Source organism: Rattus norvegicus, chromosome 9, assembly GCF_036323735.1.
Source record: "Rattus norvegicus strain BN/NHsdMcwi chromosome 9, GRCr8, whole genome shotgun sequence".
NCBI lineage: Eukaryota > Metazoa > Chordata > Mammalia > Rodentia > Muridae > Rattus > Rattus norvegicus.
In genome coordinates this window covers 70,975,364-71,002,850 of record NC_086027.1, presented here as the reverse complement: position 1 = coordinate 71,002,850, position 27,487 = coordinate 70,975,364, and the positions used below count along the sequence as shown (strand labels likewise).

At 39.9% G+C, this 27,487-nt stretch overlaps 1 protein-coding gene across 3 annotated transcripts in view; it reads right to left on the bottom strand.

The window, feature by feature from the left end:
* The window catches only part of Pard3b (par-3 family cell polarity regulator beta), a 1,028,687-nt gene that overhangs the window by 558,194 nt on the left and 443,006 nt on the right, over positions 1–27,487 (bottom strand). For all 3 annotated transcript variants that reach the window (XM_039083322.2, NM_001191808.2, XM_063266952.1), the window contains 1 exon segment: positions 10,480–10,589. In XM_039083322.2, coding sequence (XP_038939250.1) covers positions 10,480–10,589 — 110 coding nt within the window.

Sequence of the window (27,487 nt, the reverse complement as noted above, 5' to 3'; positions counted from 1 at the left end):
ATAATGTCATGTAAAAATAATAATAAAAATAAACAGAGTAATAAGATTCAGAAATTCTATTTCTGTTTAGGAGAATGAATAAAAATGGGATCTCATATTTACGTGTGTGTGTGTGTGTGTGTGTGTGTGTGTTGCTTCTTTTTTAATCTTTTTTTTACAGTCCAGTCATTATCCCTCCTCACCCTGTCTGCCCTCTGACAGTTCCTCATCCCATCCCCCATGCCCCCCACCCCTGTCTTCAAGAGGATGTTTCGCACCCACTCCCTGGGTCCTCAAGTCTCTCCAGGGTTAGGCACATCTTCTCTCACTGAGGCCAGACCAGGCAGTCCTCTGCTGTGTATGTGTTGGAAGCCTTATATCAGCCCGTGTGTGCTGCCTGGTTGGTGGCTCAGTGTCTGAGAGATCTCAGGTTAGTTGCGACTACTAGTCGTCCTATGAGGTTGCTCTCCTCCACAACTCCTTTCCCTGTTCAACCCCAGGGTGCTTGACTTCGCTTCTTAGTTGGAGGGAAGTGTCTGCACCTGTCAGGCTGCTTCTTACATTTTCACTTGAGACTCTTCTTTCAGCTCCCAAATCTTGAGGAGTGCGCAGCTGTGTGCTATCATATCCCGCTGCAAACAAGGACTTAAATATGATACACATATGTCCATAGCAGCATTACACCCAAGGCAAAATGAGAGATAATCTAATTTCCATCAATAAAACCCTCCAAATATCGTATACATGAACAATAGGATTCTTTTCAGCTTCAAACAGGAAATCTGTGTAGACATGTGGTACAGGATGCATGCAGCCTGAGGATGACATGCTTAATAAAATTAGCTGGTCACACAAAGGCAGTGACTGCAGGAGGCTGCTCCCATGAGCTTCCAAGGGTTTCAAGATTAGGAAGAGAAGAAGGTGAATTGTGGTTGTCAGGGGTTCTGGACAGCAGAGATCATGTCTTAATGGCTATGGAATATTCAGTTTTGTAAAATGTAGAACTCGAGAGGTAGTGATGACAGAGGCATGGCTGGGAATGTACTTAAATCCCTGACCTGGAGGCTCTAACGCTTCAGATGACAAAGACCAGGTGCCTGTCTCCACGACCTAAGAAGCAAAGGAGTTTTCAGAGACGGCCATAATAAGAAATGTAATGTACATTTTGGAGACTCTGAAAAGGTGATTTTAAGGCAAAGGTTATGTGGGGTGTGTGTGTGTCCATCTATTAGAGATGAATAATAGTTTTACTCCTTGATACATAAGGAACTGTGGCTTACTGACTGAGCATCTCTTACCTGAGAAACCAAGTGGAAAAACCCACCCTCTATTCCTGTGATTAGACTACAGCATAAAGGCAGACTATTAAAAACGTTGTATATAGCCAACTGCACCAGGTTGTGTATCTAAGGTGCTCAGAAAACATAAATTTAATGCTTACTACTAGGCCTAGCTCATAAGGTAGTATATGTGAAAATATTTCAACATCCAGAATTATTCCAAGTTCCAAACACTTCTAATTGCAAACATTTGGGGTAGAGGACTTCTCTGGAAATTACACAGCCTCTATGTAATGCTCATATTTTGAGACCACTCAAATACAATTTGCTGTACTAATGAGTAGCCTCTCAATGAGTGCTCTCCACACGCAGCTGCCTTACAATCTAAACAGTATCAGCTGCGTCTGCGTCTGCGTCTGCTTGCTTTTCTTTGGATCGTTGTAAGAATGGAGCTGAAAGCAAATACATTTTATCTATATGTTAACATAGAGAAGGTTGGATTGATTGGCAGGGACTAAAATTAAAGGCAGAGGTAACACAGACATCAGTCTCTATAATAAGTCAGTCAGTTCTGACTCGGATGCATTAGCTGTCGGTTTCTTATCACGGCAATAACCCTTTATGATTTTTTTCAATAAATGCCATTCATCCATTTTTACTTTACTTATGGAGATTTGTCTGGAGAAAAGGCTAAAAAAATCAGTTAAAGATCACAAAAACTTGTGATTTAGGAAAAAAGTAACAAAGCCTGACTCTGTCCGAAGGCTCTGGGCCTCCGTTGGCTCACAACAGTCGCTTCAAACCTAACTCATTCCAGATGTCTTCCTGATCATCTAATCAGACATCAAAAGCTGCACTGTGACAAGCCACACGCTGCTTATGAGGATGTTACGTGTTTCCACAAGTGTAAAACACACACAGTAGCGACTTTTAAAATGTGATTCATCTACAACAGAACTCAGCTTTATGGCACAGGGCTATTAGGAAAGGGGCCCCCTCCTGAGAAAGAAAAGTCTTGTTTAATGTCTATACGATGTCATTCTATGACTAATTCCACTTTGCAACCTGAAGCCAGAATGAAACACACACTTCAGGAGGTTGTATGGGACATACCTGGCTACTTGGGTGTAGACATGAGATTTTTTTTTATAGATTTATTTATTTTATGCATGTGAGTACAATGTAGCTGTCATCAGACACACCAGAAGAGGGCATCAGATCCCATCATAGATGGTTGTGAGCCACCGTGTGGTTGCTGGGAATTGAACTCAGGACCTCTGGAAGGGCTGTCAGTGCTCTTAACTGCTGAGCTGTCTCTCCAGCCCATAGACATGAGATTTTTTTAAAGGCAACTATCTCATTGAATAGATTGATGTGTTTGTGTAGATACCATTTTATGATACTGCCTCTGTATGGATATTCGAGCTTTTATTTTAAATGTTTGTCTTTATTATTTGCTTGCCAAGTACACACGATTACTGGTATCTTAGATGGAAAACTTCATTGGAGTTCTATGAATGCCACTCATAGGACATTAAAGTAAAATTTAAAGTTGAATCCATTCTCACCAAGGTTAAAAACTCATATCAGGAACCTACAAGTCATTAGTGTGGAATTTAAATTGATAATAGCAATTGGAATTTCTGTAATTTCCTTGTTTTATTTATTTGCTTGTTTGTTTATCTATCTATTTATTTTAGTTATACATTTTAGGAGATAATCATTCACGATTTATACATTCTTCCAAGGTCCCAGTGTTAGTCACTCAGAGTGTAGGCACACATCTCAATGAACTCCAGTGACACTGTCAAGACTGGATCTGACCAGAGCGTAAAGTAAGGTTTTGCCACATTTTGTCCCCCATTCGCTAATTAACCCACAAACCAGAATTATTTTATTTTCTCCCACATCACTCACAACTAGAGAACCTGTTAAGAAAAGATGGAATAAAGGAGCATCTTTAATGCAGTGGAGTAAGAAATGAACCCCAATTAACATCAGGAGGGCCTTCGAAGCCTTTGAGCACAGCCATTGGAGGAGCACAGCATTACGGCGGGTGAGCTAGCCCGGTTTATATTATAGAATTCACAATTTGGTTGACAGAAAACGAAGTCCAAATAAGTGAATCTACTACGTTGGAATTAATTTCTATTCTGTTTTTCTTCACGGTTTACTTGTAAAATTAGCCTCTATAACAATTCCTGAGCAGAATAATAATGGCTTGTTCTCTCCCTATAATTTTTACTAATTTTCTGAACTGGCTCATTGTTTAAATTCTAAAATGAAATGTCTGAGAATCCAAACTGCTGACCTCAGCTGCCAGCTCTCAGTTAAATGTGTAGCAGGGAAGTCGTGCTTGGACATGTCACTGAGTTTCCCAGCTCAACTGCAGCTATTTCAGGTAGAGAGCAGGGCCTTTCATAATCTAATTCGTTCATACATATGTGTATATGCACCTACAGATATGCACACATAAACAATATACACACTTATAAATGAGCTAGGCTGCTTGAAGGCTGTTGAATTGACTTCACCTTACTCATCTCAGAAAGGAAAGTTTTAAGCCTCATACGTCTATGTTGATCTACCATGTGCCAGGCACTCTGCCTGGAGACTTGAACACAAGTAAGAGAATACCAGCGCCGGCCACTGAAGTACCTGCAGCCTTAGCAACATACCAATTGTAGTTAGTTACACTGCAGGAACATAAGAGCTAACAGATACCAAACATGGCCGCTCCCTTCAGGGTTTATGGAAATTTAAACTTAGTCAGAAAGCCCAAGTACAGGGTGTAGGCAAAGAACAGGCATCCCGGTAGTTATGGAGCACCCGGGGATCTGACACATGCTCAGGTTGACAGGGCGGCTTAGTTGTTTTCGATTTGGTCTTCTTAACCAGGCTCTATGTTTCCTGGGAAGAAGAGTAATGTCTGAAGCTTTCCTAATGGTTTGCAGCTCAAGATTAAATATCTAAAATGTCAATCAATATATTTTAACATGAAAGCAAAATGCATTCAGTTTGTATTATGCTTAGAGCCTGACTGAAACCAACAAAGATGGTTTTCACTTTTGAGAGACTTGGAATAGTGGACTTCCCTTTTGTTTTCAGTTCTAAACAAGACTCAGGATAAGTGACACAGAAGCAGGGTCCTGAACAGGGGTCACATTTCCCAGAATTCCTGGCTTGTCATGGTGTGGACATTCAGCTAAGCCATTTTTGTTTATTTGTTTGTTTGTTTAAATCAACCCCTGCAAAACTGCAGTGGGAAACTCTGCTGCAGAATAGACCAGGCTCCTCGCTCGCCCCTATCTGAACCTTAGTCTCTGAGCGCAATGTTTTAGAAATTAAGCTGCCTAAACTTGCCAAACTTAGAAAACATCTGGCTCCGTGAAATACTGGTTGGCAGCTTTATCTCTTAAAACAAAGCCATATGAAAGCCCTCGCCGAAATGTGTCTTCAAGCTCTGGTCTTATCAGCACACACTGTGAACAGCTGGAGTTACAAACAACAGGACTATTATTAAATCACTGTCAGGAAAAAGAAAAGAAGGAAAGAATGAAAGAAAAACCTTTTGTAGGGTTCAGTATCTCCAAATAATACAATTGTATGTTACAAGCTCTCCCCCCTCCCTTTCGTTGAACAGCATCCAATGCTCCTGGCTGAAATACAGTGGCTATCACCTTGCTTCAGATATCCCTCAGCAGTCATCCAGCCTGAACTTCTATAGCTATAAAGCTGTAATATCTAATGGAGAGAAATTAACATTTGTTCATCCAAACTCTTTACTAAATCCTAAATTGAATTTTGGCATAAACTCACTTGCATTTTCCTTATTAAGTGCAGACTTAGAATAATCCCAAGCAAGGCAAATCATGGTTAGCTGGTTTGCTACATGGTCAGCAGCCCACAACCAAATGCCTTCTGATTTTTAACCTAACAGACAGGGTAGTAAACTTTAATTGTAATATCACAATGGTTTTGCTCATGGATCTGAGAGAGTTTAATCTGGGGGAAACACCTCTAATAGTTTCAATGTATGTGACATGGTCAGAAAGAAATATATCATCTAACAAGACATTTCTCAATCCCTAGGCAAGAAAAGTGCAGCTCCTCACTGGAAATAATTCTCCTCACCAGTTCCACCCGCAGGATCTTTGCTGCTGAAACACCCAAATCCCCAAAGACAGGCTGGTTTTCCACCTACCCTCCAGTAGAACATTCCTGACAACCGGATGTATTTCTGAGGGCATCCTTCAGAGGCAGCCTGTGTTCTTCTGCCCTAATCTTAACCGTAGAGTATTGAACAATGGTGTTGCTATTGAATAAACAGGTAATGTGGCTCTAGGAGCAAAAATGAAAAAAAATCATCTTAAATTCCTGGATTTATGTCTATGTGTTAGGTGGGAAAGATGATAATAGAATGGGGTAGCCTCAGTTACTGGACTTTTGCAGGCTGAGAGTGAACCTCTCTACCACCTACTCAGAGACAGTCTGTAGACCCAAGGAATTCCCTGTACTATTTGACCCTCAAAAATGAGGCTTCTCGTCTTAATCCTCTGCTCTCCTTCTAAACTGTAGAAGGCGAAGAGTTCCTGGCTCACCCCATACTAAAACCCAAGATGGCTATCACACCTCTGATGCCCAGGCACGGCCTTCTACTTTAACAGTCACCCGAGCTGACTAGAAATTTAAAAAATAAAATTTATATAATAATAGACATCAACTTCTAAAGGCCACAAGTGAACGAACACACACACACACACACACACACACACACACACACACACACACACACAATTTTTGGTAATACAAAACATTTAAGCAACAGGTTTAGAGCACCAGCCTTTACTCTCAGAGAACAACCATTCACATTCACATTCCAGGAACCTACTTTTTAATTTACTCACCCTGCAGGATCCATGTGCCTTAAGAATTAAATGCAAGATACAAACAGTCATTAAACCACAAACACCTATATTAGTTAACCGGATATTAAGGGGGGAATATCACATGTGTTTAGAGCTCCAATTGCAAATTGAGGTACATCGCTTTCAAGGCGATCAGATTTATGGCATGCCCTTAAGCCAAAGGAGAGCACCAGGTTGCAATCAAGAGGAGGAAGGTACGGGTTCTTGTAAGAAAACTCTTACTCTAATATCCTGTCCCCAGGGTTCTCTTTCTTTAGTACAAAAGTGTCTGAAGAATGAGGTTTGTTACTGTCTTGGAAGATGAATAGCAATTGCTGCTTGAACATTAATAGCTATAGTATCCTGGTATGAAGAAAAGGCAGAGAAACAAATTTCCATGCTGTTTATCTGATGGTACCCTAAGTAACAAACTCTGAAATCTGTTGGGTTTTCAGCACTCGGAATCTGAAACTTGCAGCAAATTCAAATTTTCTAATTTGGTGCTGTCTTCTAAGTCTAGCATGCCTGTGAGTGTACATCTGAAATAACCAATTTGAAATAATTCAATCAGGAAGGAAGGCCCAAATTTTCTAACCTTTTCAAAGCTCACATCTCTGGGCATCAGGGAAGCACATTTTAACTACAGTGGGTCTAATAAAGTACAGTTAAAAATAACTAGAATCAACAGTGGTTTTAAAGGCGGTACTTCAACACAGTCAAATGTGTCAAGTATTTATTCCTTAGATTCTTACGGTGTGGGTTATGACAGAGTTTCCTGGGAATACACCCCGTGGGGTCCTGCTGTCTGTGAATTACTTGCATGAGAACACTTTTGAGGAAGGAGGAATTCCAATTGTCCTACCCCATGGATAATGAAGGAAAGCAATGGAACATGTATCTGTGAAGCAATCGTTCTTCACACTGCTTACCGCAAGGGGCACACTATCATGCATTCCCTATCCATACTAGCATCGATCCAATCAGACGAGTCAAGTTGCTCCTAGTGACGCTTTCAATGTAACTATGCTATCTGAGGCTTGGAAAAGAGCGCAAGCCACCAATCCACTTTCTGGACTCCTACGGTCCTTGTCATGAAGAAACACCCGTGAGCTCCCAGGTAAGATCTGTGGCACTGTTTTCCCCATGCTTCCCCAGAAGGTCCCTTCTCTCATCCCTGAGCAAATACTGACAGCAACTACTTGGACACAGGATGCCATGATTTTTATCTGCAACTGGATGTCTGCAAAGGTCAACAGAAAGGAGTCAGAATGACAAATCATACTGACACCCAAACGACAACATAGGCCTCAGAGACCCTTCCTCCTAGGGTTTCAAATCATTTTACTAATTTACGCCTGAGTTTATTTCTGTCTCGAGGAACGCTATTCAATATAAATGCATTGAGAACCATAAATATAATTTATAGTTTCTATTAACCACATTTAGAAATAAAAAGTAATTAAAATAATTTAATATATAGTTTATTTAGCTCGAGATTGCAAATGTATTTGAACACAAGTTCAACAAAAAATTACTTAGTGAGACTGTGACAGACACAGACAATGCCTTTCTTCTAAGTGAAAATGGATGCCCTCTCAAGAATCCCTACTCAATAACTCTGTCTACAGTTCTTATGGTGGGGCAGTTAATGTATTTGTTTCTTGACTCAGGGAGACTAAATAAATATTATAAAACAGGAAAGAATTAGGGGGATGGTAGTGGGTGACGGGTAGAATGGCTGGGTTGGGTTAACTATTAATTAAAGCTGCTGGAATGCTCAGAAACGCGAAGAATCCCCACTCGGTTTATGTGTCTCTTTCATTTCTAGATCTACACACTGAGCGGTTTCCTTGTCTTGGCTCTACATGAAGAAAAGCATGGCACAGTGTGTTCCTGGTGCATTAGGAATCACATACTCGGCAGAGATTATTGTATAATCAAAGCAAGAGAAGCCTGAGCACCTCTGTCCTGTGCTAAGGCAAGCATCACATCCTTCAAGTCCCACGTACACTCATCATCAAGCACATAGCCCACTATGGGGAAGTCAGTGTGGGGTTTCCCTTCTCTTCTGACATACCAGCACTTAAGCGACGTCATCAAGGTACAAGCACTGTGAGTGGCAGTATTTTCCCCCAAAAGTAGAATACAAATCTCTGGTAGTAATACCGTATCATCCAACCACATGCCCTGCCTTGGAATTCCCTGAGCTCATATTTGGATAAAGGTATTAGTATGATGGGAGACATAATTTTCTCTTGAAAAGAAGTTAATAGTTATGTTATTTCAATTGTTCTAAGCACTGAGTTTATGTGATACAAACAGAAATATATGTGGGAGAATTCTGCATGCAAACAGTGATAACATTAATCAGACAGACTCATTGTAGGGTATATAGATATCATAAAATATGCATTAAATTATACTTATTCTTGTTTATGTAAATTTCTTCATACTTATATCACTCCCTTTTCCAATTCAATATATTTAGACTTAACCTAGTCTCAATCACTGCATTATTTAAAATGAAATGAAGACAAACAAAAACTCCAAAAGCATCAAACACTGGTTTTCTCTGTACCCATCAATCAAGCGGATCAGATGTACTCAATTTTTATTAATGCTCTATTAAACTTACTTCCCTAAAGAGCCAAGTTTTTATAAGCTTTTATTTTTATTTTTAATTATGTGCTATGTGTATTACATGCACACGAGTGAAGTGAGTGCAGAGACCAAAAGAGGGCATTGAATTCCCAGGAGCTGGAGTTCCCAATGAGAGTCCCCTGCAGGAAACGTAGGTGCTCTTCAACATGATGCCTAAACTTGAGCTAAAGAAAGAGTACACACCAAGAGACACACATGGGAGGAGTGTATGAGAGGGGAACCTGAGGCCTCAATACTACAGAAAGAACTACAGTCAGCCAAAGAATGCTGGAAGCAGCTGAAATAGTCTTCCTCAGGGAGGAGCACAATGATTGGCTATTTAATTCTGAATGGCCAGCTCTGAAACATACACATAGAAGTAACATTATACATACTGAACAGGCTAATTTGGAAACACACATATACATATATATGTATATATACATATATATGTATGCATATGCATATAGTAATAATTCATTTATAAAAAGGTGACCATGAATTTGAAGGAGAATAAAGAAAGGCATATGGGAAGTTTAGAGGGAGAAAAGAGAAAAGAAAAATGATATAGTTATAATGTAAACATTAAAAGAAATAATAAAACATATACATTAAAAGAGAAGGTGTTCTTAAGGATTAAGCCATATTTCCAGCACCTAGAGCTTTAAATAGGATAGTGAGATAACATTATATCTAAAATGCGTTGAAGGCACTACTTTAAGAGCGAGCAGCTCCTACTTTATAATCTTTGGCACTGGTTATTGAAAATAAAATTATACCAAATTGTGAGAATTGTCTAAGTTCATTTGTCACCCTGATACACATTTTTCATAAAGTGCTCTAAACAGTAAGGCTCATAACGAGAGAGGGATGGGTTTTTAGGAGAGTTTAAGTGTGGTTACATTACTGAGTGTCATGCTATGGGATAACATGTATGGTCATTGACCAACGTTTAACTTGCAAATTATTTGGAGGGACTGGACCATCATTACAGTTCTTCAAAGCCACTGAGAATTTAAAGAATAGGATCCACAGTCTATGTGGATGGATGGAAAATACCTTCCCATGCCCTGGAAGTAATTTCTCACTTATCAACTACAATATAGCAGTTACAAATTCGTTATCTCATAAGTATCTTTTCCTATGTGTATTTTTCTCCAGTTTCAATGGTGAATTCTAGAAAGTCAGTGCTGGTTCATATACTCGTGGTATTGGAAGCTAAACTGTATCCACATTCACTGTCATTCTGTCGTACAGAGCGCTGCTTTGAATCACTGAAAACACACCAGTCTGCCCTCTGACTTTGAAGGAGAACAGCAGCAGGCGTCTGCTGGCTAGAAACAGGGTCTCTGGAGCCAGACCACTTGCTTCAGTTCTGAGCCTCCTACATCATTGAACAAGTAGTTATATGTCCCTGCCTCACATTTTATCAGAAAGTCGGAGAATAAAGACTTGTCCTTACTTCCACGTAGAAGTTTAAATGAGGGTTTGACATACAATCTACGCTCTGTAAGTAATGTCCATCACTAACTATCCTACTATTAGACCATGCTATCTATTTTTATAATCACTACTCCTCATTTTATCAAAAGACCTGTATCTAATTATCAGCTCTTTGGAGTGTATGGGCAAGGCCCTTTGATCCCTTGAGATGTGGATGGTAAGATACCTACCAGAACAACAGGTTTCAAGCTCTGGCCACTGGGGCTTGCAGTGCTTGGCTGGGCATCAGCATGGGGCCCTGGTGCTGGGTCACTGCTTCTCCTAACCAGCAGCGGAGTGCCTGCAGGACAAAGGAAGAGGTGAGAGGTCAGACGGGCCCTGCAGAGAGGAGAATATAGAGCACAATGTGTTTTAATTAAAAGGGTTTATAACAGGCTTTCATGTTTTACCATCCTGTTTCTAAGGGTGCTTGTAAATGAACCCGCCCAGGCTCTCTGGCATCTCTAGGTAGGGCAGCATGCTTACACTCTATCTTTAACTCTCATCATTCCCTACCTGCATTTGAAAACCAGACATTGCATTCAGCAGATATGTTAGGTGATTCAAGATTGGGCAGTGGGCAATCTAAGAACTGTCCTAAGAATCATGTGGAAATTTAAAGATTAGTTATGCATAAGACTAATGAAGAAATTCAAACATTTAATGTAGTTTGTTATTCTTTAGACCTGCCATTTGCTGCTTCCCAAACCTTTTGAACAACGATCCACACTGAATGAGATTATGCAGTGAGCTAATGGCAGTAATGTCTATTTAAGTATACAAGGGATTGCTTCCATTCTGTCCCTTTCCCTTAAAGTAGACAAAACTGATAAAGAAAATAAGTTAGTTCTTCTAAAAATATATCCTGATTTCTTTTTAATTTAATAAAAACTCCCATTATTAAATATTTTAGCCAGTTATTAAATTCTGAAAAAAAAATCATACTGTTAGAAAGTTCAAATGCAATTCAACCTCAACAGGGTTAGCAAACCAACCACGCATGCTCACCGCAATTAGGCCTGGAATCATTTGCTTCATACAAACTTGGCTTCTGTATAGGGATTAAAAATGTAAAGAAGAAAACCTGCCTGAGGTTTAAAAATCTCTCACAAAAACCCTTAACCTTTTTATTTGCATACTCTGAGGGAAAGAGTGGAAAGGAGTAGAATGCAGCTTCTCGTTTATCAACATTCTGAAAATGCTCCCCCAAACTGCGATCGCTGTCCCATCTTAAAGGACATTTTCAATGCTGCTTTACCTCATTTACCAAAGAGATCTCATCTGTGCTACGGCAATTTTTTTCTTTACACAACACAGAGTCACTAACACTTCTTAACCTTTTCCTTAACCTTCCTTTCTTGAAGACAAAACTTTCCACAGTTAGTTGATATGCTGTTTGAAAATAGAAACACTGTGACATAATGTATGAGCAGTCCCTTCTACTTTCCCTCTTTCCCCTTTACTTAATACAAACATCGCCCCATTATTCTTTACTTCCTCCATCACCAGTGTTAGAAACAATGGTCCGACTGTACAGCTGCAATTTCTTCTTCAATAAAGCTTGAAAAATAAGTTAGACTAGATGGAAAAATGTCCTTAAAACTCAGGCTCATAGCAACTTTCTCACTCTTCCATTGCCCTTAGGCTGAACCCTGTCAGGGAATCCCCTGAATGATCAGTAGTACTAAGAGAACAGCTCCTCTAGATGCACTATTGTCAGGAATAGCTCATAGTAATTGAAGTCCCAAAGAAATTGGGAGAACGGGGAAGGGAGACACCTTGAAACTCCCAATTATGTTCAAGTATTTAATAAGGTGAATGTGCTACAATTTAATGAAATACAAATTATTGTGTTACAATTTCTCAAAGGAGAAAAAGTAAACAGAAAACAAGGAGTGTTGATTCACCATGCTATTTCCTCACTGTCAAAAACAAGGTGATGATGTAACAGAGAAAAGAAATAGTGACCAACAATCTCCGAAAATTTTAGTTATTATGACTTTTCAGCTGAGTCATATAATACATGAATATTATGTATATACATGTATACATATATATATATACATGTGTGAACACATGCATATACAAACACATAAACACATCTTATACAACATATGAAATATATATACATCATATAGACATGCACATACATATATGCACACATACAGATACACACATATACTCACACTTATAGGTAACATACACAAATGTACATACATATACATGAATACAAACATACAGATACATTCATGCAGATATACAGAAATATGTATATACACATACAAAGGTCAGAATGTGGGACATGTGCTTTTTCTTAGATTATAAATGTCAAGCTGTAGGAGAGAGTCTCTCTTCAACCTTGAGAATATGAACCTCTGCCTCCTTGCTGTTTCTCTCCTGATTATGAGAAAAATTTAAATTCCTGAAGATGCTTTTGACATAACAGGGGCTCAGCATTTTGCCTTCACTATACCATAACATAGTAACGCATTTCTCAGGAGATGACAATTCAGCTTATTCCACTATATCGACTATTTAGAACATTACAACAATTTACGTATAGTACTCCTTTATTATATATGCCTTTCACGTTTTTCTGTATCAGTTGAAAACAAACTTAATTAATCAATATGCACAACCCCCCCAATCAACCAATCAACCTTTAAAATGGATGGATCTTTCTTAAACGTAGACTCAGCTCATTAGGAAAAAGTTTCCCTCTGTGGTTATTTTTTTTTCTTTCCACATTTGAATGTCTCCTGTTGAGTCACCTTCTAATTTTTCCCTGGCTGTCTTAATGTGTTAATAACAAGTGCAAATCATTTCATACTGGAATTAATAATGAGCATCTCAAAATATGAACTGTTATCTCGGTTTTAAACTAACCCCCCTCATATTATTTTTCAAACTGCCAACCCCTATTAGCAGACTTCTGTCAAGGAGGGTCTGACTTGCCACTCAAAGCCAGAGAGAGCATCCTTGTGTTCAGCGAAGGCAAACAAGGAGAGGGGTTAATTCTTAGGCCAATCTGTGAACACAGTAGAGCTAAAGTCACACTTCACAATTCAAGCTCACTAAGTAAGAGGGAGGGAACTCTGCCTCGTTTTTGTTTCCTTGTGGGGAGGGGAAAAAGTAAGCATGCTTATGTGCTGAAGGAGCTTGTAACCTGACTAAAGCGTGCAGATGCTAATATTGCTAACTGCCGTGCAGTGGTACCGTGGATGAGCCAATGGACTTTGAAAGTCACACGACTGAACTGTGCCTGTGTTGGCTCCGGACATTGAAAGTAGACTGTTCTGTGGTAATCCTCCCATTGAAAACCTACTGATGAATGCTTGAGGGAGCTGATGGGAAAGGGGGGGATACGAAGGCATGTACAACGCACGACTGACCATTGTGTATTCTTCACACAGGAAGATTATCCTGGACCCCTCAGATTTCCCACTAAAGAAGAGAAATCCTTTGAGATTTGCCATTAATGATATTAGCTTATCCCAAAGATCCATAAGATCAAATTCATTTTTAGGGAATATCATATAAATGAAAAGTAGCAAAATCTAGTTCTATGGTAATAATGCATAGCCTTAAAATTAGAATTGAAAGGTTTTTTTTTTTTAAAGATGGAGAGGGAAGGGCCCTCAGAAGTGGGGAAAAACTTCTAACCATTGTTTTCTATCTAATTAAGAAGGCTCTTAGAGTTTAGTGGCAAAGGTATTCAGTTCAGCTCAAGAATTCATAGATAGCATGACTCCTTGCAGTCAGAGTATAAAAGCCGTAGAGGCGAAAATGAAATAGATAATGAATATTGCATGAAGCTTATCTCTACAGTTAAATATCTGAGGCTCAGGTGTGCAATGGGAGCAATGCAGTGGGGGAGTGGAGGTGATGACAGCACACAGCAGCCACAGCCTTACTTTTCATAGAAGAAAACACGGGGCAGAAGACACATGCCATCAGGTGTCTATATATATATGTAACAGATGGGCAGCATACAGATAACAGGAGAACCCATACCAATACACATCCATACCACGTAGTAAGCAAATCTCAGTTTTGTGTAGCTAGATACCCTGGGGCCATGGGAGCCAGCCATGCTACATGGAACAGAGGAAGAAACTCCGATGTGGTGCACAGCTGACAGGTTATGCGCCTGTGAAAGAGGATCTTGTTGTATTGAGCCCAGTTCTCACTAGGGTAGTGCAAATGGGTGCTCAGAGTGTCATTCTAAAGAAAACTTAAATATTCACAAAAGACATCTGTCTTCAAAATATAAGATGGCTGAGTCAGTTAGCACAGGCTGTATTTGGATGGAGCTTGCTTTCATGACAAGTGGTGTCATTTAATATTGAATTTGGAGGACCCTGAAAGACACGCTTGTGGGAGGAAAAAAGTAGAATTAGTTTTTAGGCATTTATGAATGATGCTGCATTTTCTAGTTATTAAACAATTACCAGTTTAATGATGGTGAAACTAATATACAAAAGAGGTACAGTTAAACATCCACATTCCCATTAAATGTCTCTAAGTCATTTTGTAAAAAAGAATTTTAAAATAACCAAAAATTAACTAAAAGCTCAAATTGTTACACTAAGGGGCCATGAAAGACATAAAGGCCAACATGAATAGAAGGTGGTAAATAGTTTCTATATAATATAAATTTTTCTTTTGATATGTGCCTAAGAATGCAGAGGGGTGAGGGAGGGAGAGAGTCAGGGGAGAGGGAGAGACTGACAGACATAATTTCTAATCTGAAGATAGTGTTTAGATGGAGTTGCTTAAATGACAAGTAATCAGACACACACACACACACATACCCAAAGAGAAGGAGAGGGAGGAGGGAGAGGGAGAGATAAGTTTTACATCTGAAGATTGTTTCAATGGAATTGCATAAATGATAAGAAATCATGTCATGTACTATTGAACCTGAAGGGCTTTGAAGGACAGGCCATTACAGAAGGAAACCAAGAATCAGAGGAATCAAAACAGGAAGCTCTTGGCAGCAGAGAAAACAAACAATAGTTTTAAACATGAGCCTCACATCAAGTCACAAGGACACATGTTCTAAATTGTGCAGGGAGTAGCAACAGCCATTTATTTATTTAAAGATGGTTAATGATCCTCCAGAGAAAAGCCAGCAGGGCAGCTTGTCAGTACTAGTGTTGCTTCACGCCAAGGCAGCTCCAGTGAATGCGAAGACACGACACTCCGTAAGAACAAGACGGTCTCCGGCTTAGGCAGCAGGGAGGGCAATGCCAAGATGCTGATTAGAATGTCTTCAGTCAGAGGCAGGAATGGAGAGAAGCTGGAGGAGAAAGTGGGGGATTCTGGTAACTAATTAAAACTACATTCTAATGAGCGTGAGCACAGTGGACAATTGTGATCCTTCTGTGTCTCAAATGGGGAAGAAGAATGGATGTTTGCTCCTAATGATTTGCTTTAAATTGGAAATGCTTCTGCGTGCTTCAAAAAAGCAAAGTCTAGGAAGCAAATATACAAAGATGAGAATGAGGTTGTCATTAGAAATCATATTGGGGTACAGAATAAAGGGTAGAGACAAATGTGATATGAGCAAAGGGCAAGTGCCTGTGTGTGTCCCCCTCACACTCTAAGGAAAAAGGAGCCAAGACTCCCTATTCTAGAGTCCTCAAATGAAATCAAGCAGAACCATGAGCTGTTACTGAAACCTCAGAAGAGTTTGGAGAATGTGTAGTGGGAGAGAAGGGAGGAACAACACTTCATGACAGCCCACGAGTGTGCGGGGCGTCTTCAGTTACTGCTATTCTGAAAAAAATTGTTCCTGCAATTCCATGGAAATTGCCAAAAGAAACACTTGTGGTTTACAGAAAAGGAAAAAAAAATTGTTTTAATATTCCTGACACAAAATAATAAGATAAATAGGGAAAATATTCTAAATAGAAATAACTTTAAATTGGTATGTCTCTCACATCAACCATGATTGGAATTGCAAATGGTAGAAAAATTTGTAATCTTAAAAATAGTTAAAGAAATGGGAAAAACTACAGGGAGTTAGGATTGCCCGTCAGCCAACAAGGACTGCGTCTTGGTGTTGGTGCACTGCATTTCCTCAGCCGACTCTGTAGGTACTCAACTGAGAATGCTACCATGAAGTTATGCAGGGCTTTCAAATGTGCCGAATGTATCTGCTACTAAAATATGAGTTTGTGCTTCAGAAGTTTGGCTCAACAGGCTGAAGCTCAGGAAACCAGGCTGTGAATGGTGACTGTGGCATTGTATAGCTCCTGGAATCCACTGCCTCTCTACATCCACCTCAGCATTAAATGAACAGGTTGGCATGTCTGGTAGCTTCCCCAAAGTCCTGGTCTAGGTCACAAGGAGACAGTGCTGTGATTTAAATAGCTAATGGAAAAGCTTAAGTCCAAAGAAGTGAAATTTCTAGCTTGATTTCTATGATACTTTTCATCGCTTGATATGTTGTGAGTGTGGGTCGTATCCCCTCTGTATGTAGGAGGATAGAAATCCGGGAACGGGATAGCTTCAAAATATTAGTAATCATTTTAATCTCAAGAAGTAGGCAGAAAGAAAGAGTTTGAAAGATGCAGATAAAAGGAAGGAGGACAGATACAGTATGGAATAGGCTGACATTTGCCCACAGATTCGTGGGCATCACTGTACTGGAGTGCGTCTATTGGCAGGTGATTCACACGTCAATTCCTACCCAGCCTGTCAAAACTTGAATGAAAGAGACCCAGTGTAAGCGGCACATCATTTATTCTTGGAGACAACTAGGTATCTTTTTGTGTGTGCTTTTATGAGTCTCAGAAAGGGCTGTTCAACTGCTGTCTAGCAAACTCCATAGCACTGATACCTGGAGACCCATAAAAAAATTGGTAATGATATCAATAGCTGCACAATTTATGGCTGAGTACTGAGCCGAGAACACTTTCTCCACAGGAGGGACTGACCTGCCCTGGGGCCGGGCCTGTGATGACTGCAGCAGCTGTGACATGCTTTCAGACAGACACTGTGATGGAAAAACCACACAAGAGAAATGAAGGCTGATTTTAGGTAGGACAGAACCTTCAGTCTTAAATATCACTCCATTAGGAAAGAGATTCCCAATATCACTATAAAGAGAAACAGAAGTGCAATATGACTAACATTTAGGGCCATTTATCTTTCATTTCTGACTACAAAGACTGTGCTTGTTCAATACATGATGGAACAAACAGAAGTAATTCACAGAAATCCTCCTGACTCCACAATGGATAAGAATGGACTCGAAGATCAAGCCTCTTGGAGAGTTGAGAAAGCTGCTTCCATTGGAGTGCTGTAGCTGTTAAAACACATGAAGAGTTTTTAAGACGTTTATTGGGGATAGGGTGGGGTGGAGAGATAGCTTAATGGTTAAGAGCATTGACTGCTCTTCCACAGGTCCTGAGCTCAATTCCTAGCAACCATATGGTGGCTCACAATCATCTATATTGGGATCAGATGCCTTCTTCTGGTGGGTCTGAAGACAGCAACAGTGTACTCATATATGTAAATAAATAATTTTTTAAAAAGATTTTTATTGGGACTAACACTTTTATCTCAAGATGGTGGTGCCTTCAATATCTTGTGTACTGTCAATATTCCTGAGTGTCTGGGCTCTTTCAACTATATGTTTCCACATTTCATCTGCTTGACATATACACATTTATATCTTTTAAAGTTATTTAAAGTAATTTATGGTATTCATCTGCTCAGTCTATATATAAGGGCAATTAATTCCAAGTTCTGATCATAGATTAGGTCAAAAGTGTCAACTAGAGTATTTCAAGGCAAACAAAAATCCTGGTGTTTGAAAGGTAAACACTCTTAAAAAGATATAAACCAAAATCATAAATAAAGATACATAAATTAATAAGTTCAAGTAAAATCTATTAAATAATCAAGGCTAACAGGGGAAACATAAGTTTGGTAGTTGACCTTCAATTCTTTGTTCTGGTTCTCAAGGACTGCAGGGGCTTACTCAATGTACCTCTCCAGTTACATTGCATGCTGAGTTCTCTGTCATGCGCTAAGTGCTGAACAGGACCACCCATAACTGCCTAAAAGTGCTCCGTGTCCTCTGATGCTAAATGATCATTATCTATATTACCATCTGATATAATCCTGTCACCATTTCAAGATCTATTCCCAACATAATAAACCATTTCTATTCTGCAATATTCAGATGCCAGAACTTCAGAGGGTCTCATATGCATGAAGTCCTTAAAAGGTCAAGGAGAAATCACTGTAACAGAATCATGTGATTATATGATTTTGTCTAACTCATCTGTGTGAGATTTTCATTTTCAATGTTTTCTTATACCTTTCCTTCTATTGGCTGACATTGGAGTGGCCAAGTGTAGTGGTTTGAATATGCTTGACCCAGGGAGTGGCAGTTTTAGGAGCCTTGTTGGAGGAAGTATGTTACTGTGGGCGTGGGATTTGAGAGATCCCAACCCCCCTCCTAGCTGCCTGGAGGTCACTCTTATGTTTGCCTTTAGAACAAGATGTATAACTCTCATCTCCTTCTTCAGAGCCATGGCTACTTGGGCCCTGTTATGCCCTTGATGATAATATTACCCTTTATGAGAGTTATGATGTCTCTTCACAGTCACAGAGATCCTAACCAAGAAAGAAGTTGGTATCAGGGACTGGGGTATTTCTATGATAGGTCTGACCATGTTTTTGTTTGAAAGAAAGAATGTGGTTGTTTGGGACTTTGGGTTTGGAAAGCAGTAGAATGCTTTAAGTGGGGCTTAAACTGAGCAGACCTGGCCCAAGAAGTCTCAGAGGAGAAGAATGTTAGTATGTGGTCTAGAGACTGTTTTTGTGGTATTTTGATGGAAAATGTGGCTGAGTTTTGCCCTTGTCTGAAGAGCCTGCCTGAGGCTAAGTCTAAGGTCAAGAAAACATAGACAAAGGAAGTCTCAAAAAAGCCCAGCATAGACTTTGTCTGCTGGCTTACTCTCATGAAGAGTGTTTTGATTAAGTGGAGCAAGCTCAGAAAAGAAAAATACAGGGGCTGGGGATTTAGCTCAGTGGTAGAGCGCTTACCTAGGAAGCTCAAGGCCCTGGGCTCGGTCCCCAGCTCCGAAAAAAAAGAACCAAAAAAAAAAACAAAAAAAGAAAGAAAAATACAAAATGTTTGGTTCAGGTAATAAAGGGGTACTGGGAAGTGAAATGGAGCTGAATTCTGTGTTCAACTAGATAAACAAATTAGGGATTGGTAATCCCAAGACAAGATCCCACCCAGCTAAGGTTATTGCTTGTCTTTGCAGTTATCAAGCAGTAGTTATGTCGTGTTAGGTATTATTACCCTGTTATTGTTTTCATTTGGACTTTTAATCAGGAATGAACTAAAATCCAGAAATGGAGGGCACACTTGTGATCCAGATCTTGAGTCTGGAAGACACAAGTTTTTGATCCAGATATTGAGGAATAGTGGTCATGAAAAGCTTAGGCCTTGGCATGATGGTACACTCCTTTCATTCCAGGAGACAAAAGCCAGCTGATCTCTGATTTCAAGGCCAGTCTGGGACAGAGCAAATTCTAGTTGAAGAAAAGCTTAAGTCCAGGCATTGTATACACCTTTAATCCAAGCATTCAGGAGATAGAGCCATGCAGATCTCTAAGTTCAAGGTCAATCACAGAGCAAGTTCCAGGACAGCCAAACACAGGCAGTGAAGGAGTTGGAAAACAGAAACCTGGGGAATCATTTAATAGAAAAAGGGGGACATGTTCCAGCCCCAGCAAACATCAGAACTCAGCAGCTTTGGCCATGTGGCTCTGGCTTTAGAGTCAAAAATAGAAGCGATTTCTGGGACAATTGATGGTGGTTAGCTGGAGCTAGGAAATTAGTGGTGACTAAGAAGATGCTAGCATCACTGAGATGAAATCTTCTGGAAGGTGTTTTATGAGAGCACAGAGAATCTGTGTTCCAGAAATAGCCAAGGTTGTACCTTATGCTGCAGTTGGACTTGGCAATGTGTAAGAATCACCCAGTTGTTATCGGTTTTGAAGGCAAGAAGGAGTTGTGAGAGCAGCTAAGACTTGGTACTGGGAGAGGCCAGGAAAGGCTATTGGTGAAGATGCGGCCTCAGTTGCAATTGACAATCCAGGACTAAAGCTTGGCACCATGAAGGAGGCTATGAAAGACTATTGGTGAATCCTAGTTGTATTGGAAGACTCTAGCAAATTGGAGATGGCAGTACCATGAGGTGATCACCAAGAACAGTAGCAGCAGTGGAACAGAGTTAACTACAGCCTAAAGTGCTACAGAGGGCAGAGCTGGGGATGTGACACAAGCCCTTTGTAGGAACCTAGAAGACTATGTGTGAATCTCATACATTAGAACAAGAATCTGTAAAGTTAAAGTTGCCTTGGATACCCCAAGTTGTTAGAGATGTCAGACCCATGGAATACTGCTGAAGAAAGCTGCTAACATGGTGTGGAAACCAGCCCCCTAAAATGAAGTTTGTTGCTGCTGAATGACAGATCTACTGACAAAAATGAAAGGAGTTGGAGATCTGAAGAACACTTTGACATCAGACATGGAGACTTTGAATTTGGAATTTGACCAGTTAGTTTTTGGTCTTGCTTTGGTCCAGTATTTCTTACTATGATGTTTTGGAATGGTAACATATTCCTGTGATGATGGAGGTATGTAATCTTCCTTTTGACACTTAAGTGATTGGATAAATCTCAGAATAGACTGTGAACTTTGAACTTTAACATTGTCGAGACAGTTACAGACTATTGCATTAAATGTATTTTGTATGTGCTATGGCTAGGTATGGCTAAGTATTTGAATGATCCTATGGGAGGGAGTGGGATGTGGTTTGAATATGCTTGTCCTAGGGAGTGGCACTATTAGGAGGCTTGGACTTGTTGGAGGAAGTGTGTCAATGTGGGGGTGGGCTTTTAGAGACCCTCCTCTTAGCTGCCTAGAAGAGAGTCTGCTCCTCTGGATGAAGATATAGAACTCTCAGCTCCTCCAGCACCATGCTAGCCTGGATGCCATGTTGTTAATGGACTAGACCTCTAAACCTGTAAGTCAGATCCAATTAAATGTTGTCCTTTATAAGAGTTTCCTTGGAAGGCCCCAAGGTCTGAAACTATTACTGAGGCTATGGTATGCTCACAGAAAGGGACCTTTCTTGACTGCTCCCGAAAGACCCAACAAGCAGCTGAAAGATTCAGATGCAGATATTTACACCCAACCAATGACAGAAGCTGCTGATCCCTCTGGTTGAATTAGGAAAAGCTGGAAGAAGCTGAGGAGGAGGGCAGCCTCAACTAACCTGGACCCCCAAGGTTTCTCAGACACTGGACCACCAACCAGGTAGCATACACCAGCTGATATGAGGCCCCCAATATATATACAGTAGTGGAATGCTGGGTCTGGACTTAGTCAGAGAAGGTGCACCTAACTCTCAAGAGACTTGAGACCCCAGGGAATGGGTAGGTCTGGGAGGCTGGGGGTGGGGAAGTGGGGACATACTCATGGAGATGGGGGAAGGAGGTATGGGATGTGTAACAGTCAGAGGGTGGACCGGGAGGGGGAAAATCTGGATTGTAAAAAAAAAAAGATTAAATAAATAAAGATGTTGGATAAAAAAGAAGTTTCCTTGGTAATGGTGTCTTTTCACAGTCAAGAAAACCCTAAGAAATCCAGAATTTCTGGAATACTTAAGGGAAGTACTCTCTCTCTCTCTCTCTCTCTCTCTCTCTCTCTCTCTCTGTGTGTGTGTGTGTGTGTGTATGGAAATTTTTTTACCATAAAACACTAGTCATTGCTGATTATCCCCGTGAGTAATATAGGTATGCAAGTTTCTATCATTTGGTGTGCATGTTCCCCTAGTTCTGTGATGTTGGCTACAGCTTCAGGAATGTGCTCTATTTATATCTATCAGATAATGGACAAAGTAGTTGATGGGAGATTTATTCAGTCATTAACTGTATAAAAATCATAAATAGATATGGAAAGTTCTCTAACACAGACATAGTTGGAAATGAAACGTGGAATTAAAGTCCCCGTGATACCAGGATAAAAACCTGTGAGAAGTTTCATGAATTACAGGTGTGCTTACCTGAAGGCCCACAGTTATCTATCCTCTAAGGCATTGTGTAAGCAATTTGATTCTGAAGTTAAAGATTGAATTATTAATTTATTCTATTAAAATGATGCTACATATGAAAAGTCATTAAATAATATAGAGACAAAAATCAGAGAAATCTGCTGTTCAAGTATTAACAAAAACATAGTAATTAAATATTATTTTGTATGTTATGGTATCACTAACATTAACTTTACTAAACTTATAATTCTTGCTTTTATAATTCTAAAAATAATTATTTGATATCAAATATCAATTTGGTATTTAAAATTCTTATTCCCTTTTAAAAATATTGATCTGCTCCGTTTCCTACAATTAGATCCTAATAAGATGTGGGGCTGCTTCTGTCTTTTTGGTGTTTGTTTATCTTACTCTGTCTTTTTGACTAGTCATATTTTATCTTGTATCTCCTTAATTTAGCCTTAATTTTAAATGATTGATTAAAATATTCCAGACAGTTGTCAAGCTTTCTTAATATTGTCACCAGGTGATAACACAAAGTATTATCATTGAAGGTCGGGTAGGGTATTGGCAACAAATTAAATAAATAGAGCCCCAGAGAGGTGACTTGTTGTTTGATGTGCTTGCCCAGAAGGATGGGGTCTTAAATGCAGATCCTCAGACACCTACATAAATGTTAGATAGACGTAGCAGTCCATTTGCAATCCCAGCCTCACAGGACTGAGGCAGGATCCTTAAAGCAAGATTGCTGGCAAGACTAGACATATTTGTCATAGGCCTTGGGATTTAAAAGACTTTATGTCAGTGAAAAAGGTAGAAGAGATTCCCAGCAGTGATCTCCCCTTTTCAAACACTTATGCACTCACACAGATATGCTTAGCAGTAGTTTGAACAAGAATGACTCCCATAGGCTCATGTATCTCATTCCTGGTCCCAGTTGGTAAAACTATTTGGGGAGGTGTGGCCTTCTTGGAGGAAGTGTATCACTGAGGATGTGCTTGAAGTTTTCCAAAGCCTTGTCAACTCCAGTTAGTTCTCTCTGTCTCTCTCCCTCTCCCTCTCCCTCTCCCTCTCCCTCTCCCTCTCCCTCTCCCTCTCCCTCTCCCCCCCCCCTCTCCCTCTCCCCCCCCCCTCTCTCTCTCTCTGTCTCCTTTATGGTTGTTATCTCAACATGTAAGCTTTCAGTTTTTCCTCCAGCACCATGTCTGTCCGCCTGCTGCCATTTAGGCATAGACTTATCTTCTGATCCTGTAAGTCTAACTATTTCTTCTGTGCATTGCCCTGTTCATGGTGTTTCTACCCAGCAATTGAAAAATAGCAAAGATATGTGTCCACAGACACATGAAAAGAGGAAAACAAAAAGTAAAAAATGAATTGATACAAACATTTAAGGGTAATTATAAAAATTTAAGCCAAGAATACCAAAAAATAAAATAATAAAATAAAATAAAAAGGCAAGCAGAAGAGAGGAGGCAAGAGTACACCCCCAACTCCTTACTGGCAATCAGCTTACAAAACTCTGAAGCACCTAGCAAAATGGACATGTAACAGGATGGATGCCAAACAGAACTAAACAGAGATAGAGGCCCAAAGATGAAGCTTTCAGTTTGAAATTTCTGGACTCTAAAATGTCTCTAAAGAAGGATTTTTTTAAAGACCATAAAGTATCCAAGCCCCCCATATGCAAATAAATTGCTACTGTCAGGTTTGTTTCCCTTCACCCAACACTCTTTTCTTTAGCGTCAATGTTTATTTTAAAACAAACACCGTTCACACCAATGCTGCATATGTTATCACCCGTGTGACTTAATAGCAAATGAGCAGGAATGTGACATCAATACCCATGTTAAACAGCTCAGGTGGAGGCGCATGGATACTGACTAACGTCTTGTCAATTACTGTGCTTTATGACTGAAGCCATTGCCCTGCTGGTAGGTCTTTCAGGCTCCTATAATTTATAATCTCAGATGCTAGATATTTATGAGGTAAATTTATATTCAAAAGATTTATGGTAACCCATGCCAAAGCTAGAGAGATGATATTTGAGTTTACTTGAAAAATTCTTTGGAACAAGTGAATTTTAAATGGTATTTGAAATGCAGAAGATATATAAAATGATACAGTGGTTGTTTTAGTTAGGGTTTCTACTGCTGTGATAAAACACCATGAAAAAAAGGAAACTTGGGGAACAAAAAGGTTTATTTCAGCTTACAGCTCTCAAATCATGCTCTATCATGGACAGAAGTTAGGGCATGAACTCAAGGCAAGGCCCTGGAGGCAGGAACAGAGGCCATGGTGGGATGCTGCTCACTCGTTTGCTCCCCATGACTTGCTCGGCCCACATTCTTTTATAACTCAGGACTACCTGTGGGATGGGCACTCCCCCTTCAATCTGTAATCAAGTATACTCTTCACAATGTTGCCTTTTAGGCCAATGTGGTAGGGACATTTTATTAATTTGGAGAATTGAGAGTCCTTCTTTCCATATTTAGCTTATGTCAAGTAGATTAAACACAAGACAGCACAATGGTGTGAAGTATATTTATAGTAAGCAGAATGGTACTTTAGTTTAGAGGGTAACAGCAGGTATCCAGGCATGGATATCAATTTTCTCAGCCAGGAAAAAGACATGGACTAAATGACTAGGAGCCAACTCACTAATTGAGAAGTCTGAGGAGTGATTAGAAGAACAATGCCAGAAGATATATAAATGTAAAGGTTTTAATTTTTCCAGTTGAAATAACAGTAATGTTCTAATAGGAGACACTGCCTAGCATGGTTTTAGGCACTGATTAAAACTTTTGCAAAGGCATTAGTACCTTATGAACATACAGACATTTCAGCTGAGAAAGTCAGGGAGGAGTTGTCTTCTTTGTGGTTTATTTAGTAATTTCCTTGCAAACACCCTGAAGTGAAAATGGAACCATGTTCGGGGTAGGGAGGCAGATGGTCTTGGGGTGACTGCCTGACTCAGGGTAGAACGTATTTGGGATAACTCCTCAACACAATGATGCTGGCCTACCCCAATGTCTTATGGAACAATTCACATATCCTAAACTTCAGGCTAGAGCACCCAGTAAGTTAACAACCTTCTAAAGATTAGGCCACTGAATCCTCATGGGAGAAGCAAGCCATGCTCTCAGACCATTGACCTATACCTGTCAACAATTACTGGCTACATCAAGCACTAAATTCAAATCACCAAGTCTTTCATAAATAAGAAACACCCATGAGTCAATTCTAGGTGTGCCAGGGACAGATTTATAAGGTTTACAAGCTATATTGAAACCTCTGATCATTACATTTTATTGCATCGTTTGGTTCCGTGACAGAACTGCAGGAAGTAGTGAGGTGTGGAGCCACTGTTATCTCTAAGAGAAACTCAAATTCTGGTTTTATTCTCCTGTCCGTGTGCCCATATGTTGTCTACTGTGTGACAGTAAAGCAAAGGCCCCTCAGAAGACACTCTTCTGATGATGTGGATGGCATAGTTTCTGCTAAACAACACTCAAATGTCTAAAGAAGGCTTATCAACTGTGGTTCAATGCAGAAAACACAAATCCCAGACTTCTCCAGCAGGGAACATGCCTAGTGAAAGGACTTGAGGAACAAATCAGGTTCTTTGCTCCATGGAGATATTTCCAACATTTGTGGGCATGGTTGGAGACCTCATTTGTTGACCCATATCTGCTCCTGGAGCCCACAGCTCCATCAGGCACCTTTTACTGAATACATCTGGCCGGTAGGAAGAGGTCGTATTCTGTCCATGATGTCAAAATGATCCATCTGTTCAAGCCTTTGTGACCTCATATTAGACAAATGAAATCTAATACACTTTAAAGAAGTCTGCAAGACCACCCAGATGTTTCACATGGCTGCTGTTTTGCTACTAAATAGCTCCATTACCTAGACTGCGGAACATTACCCCGCCGACTAATTCACTCAGTGGCAAAGCAAGGCAATGATGCACACAGATCATTATTGGCCTTTCCGTGTAATAGCATGTCAAATTCAATATGCACCAAAGTGCAAAGGCCACAGGTACAAAACCTGGTTCCATTTATGTGATTCACCAGAAAGAAACAAACTATTGATATTAGCATCATTAGAGGTCTAACTTTTAAGGGGAAGACATTTCGACTTAAGAATGTCTACTAATGGTGAATTACAGGGAAGCAATAATTCAGTTAGAAATTAAAATATTCTCTACAGATGAATTTTTGAGAGTCAGGAGAATAGATGGATTCGTATCAAATATAAACATCTTAAGTAACTAAATGTCTGGAACAATTAAAGGTATCTAAAGAATTCTATTCTTAGAACAAGAACATTTTTATTCCTCTTTTCCCATAGGTTTTAGGAAAACCACAGGATATCATAAGATGTCTATAGAGGTTGGCAACACCTCTCCTACCCAGCTTATGCCCTCAGTCCATTCTCTATGTCACTGCCTCTGAGAACTACATGGTGCTAGGTCAGTGCTTATTATAACAGAAGAGCATGGAAGAGCCCATATTATTAAGAAGTCATGAAATAACAAATGATAGCAGACCTACTGAGATGAAAGGGAGCTGGATGACAAACTGTAAGAGCACCAGCCCACCACCTATGACAAAAATCAAATTGAAGGTGCTGACAAGAGGTCGGTATCTACATCAGACAGCTTTTGAACTGGTCTGATGGTTTCTGGGAGGTCCTTTAATTTGAGACAAAGGAGCATTTGATTCAGGTCTCATTGGCACAGAAAAAAACTAACATGTGGTACTGCTTTCAAAAAGGACCATAAGAGGAAAGGAGAAGTTATCCTTATGAGTTCTACAGGAAACACTGAATGCTATTGGAATTGTCTTTCTATGGTATTCTAGATATCAAGGTACACATGTACAGGTACACACAACACACACCCCCACAGGGATGGCACATGGCTGTCCAAATGCAAGAAGCAGAATTAGCAACCATGCCAGTAATGCTCCTATGTAGTTTATTTTTATGTATACACGAAGTGGGTCATATGTAGGGTGTCGCTTTAGCTTGTGGAAATCTTCCTATGTGTTCTAAAAGTTTCACGGTTTTAGCACGTCTTCTGATGCCCGTTATTCATAACCACTGT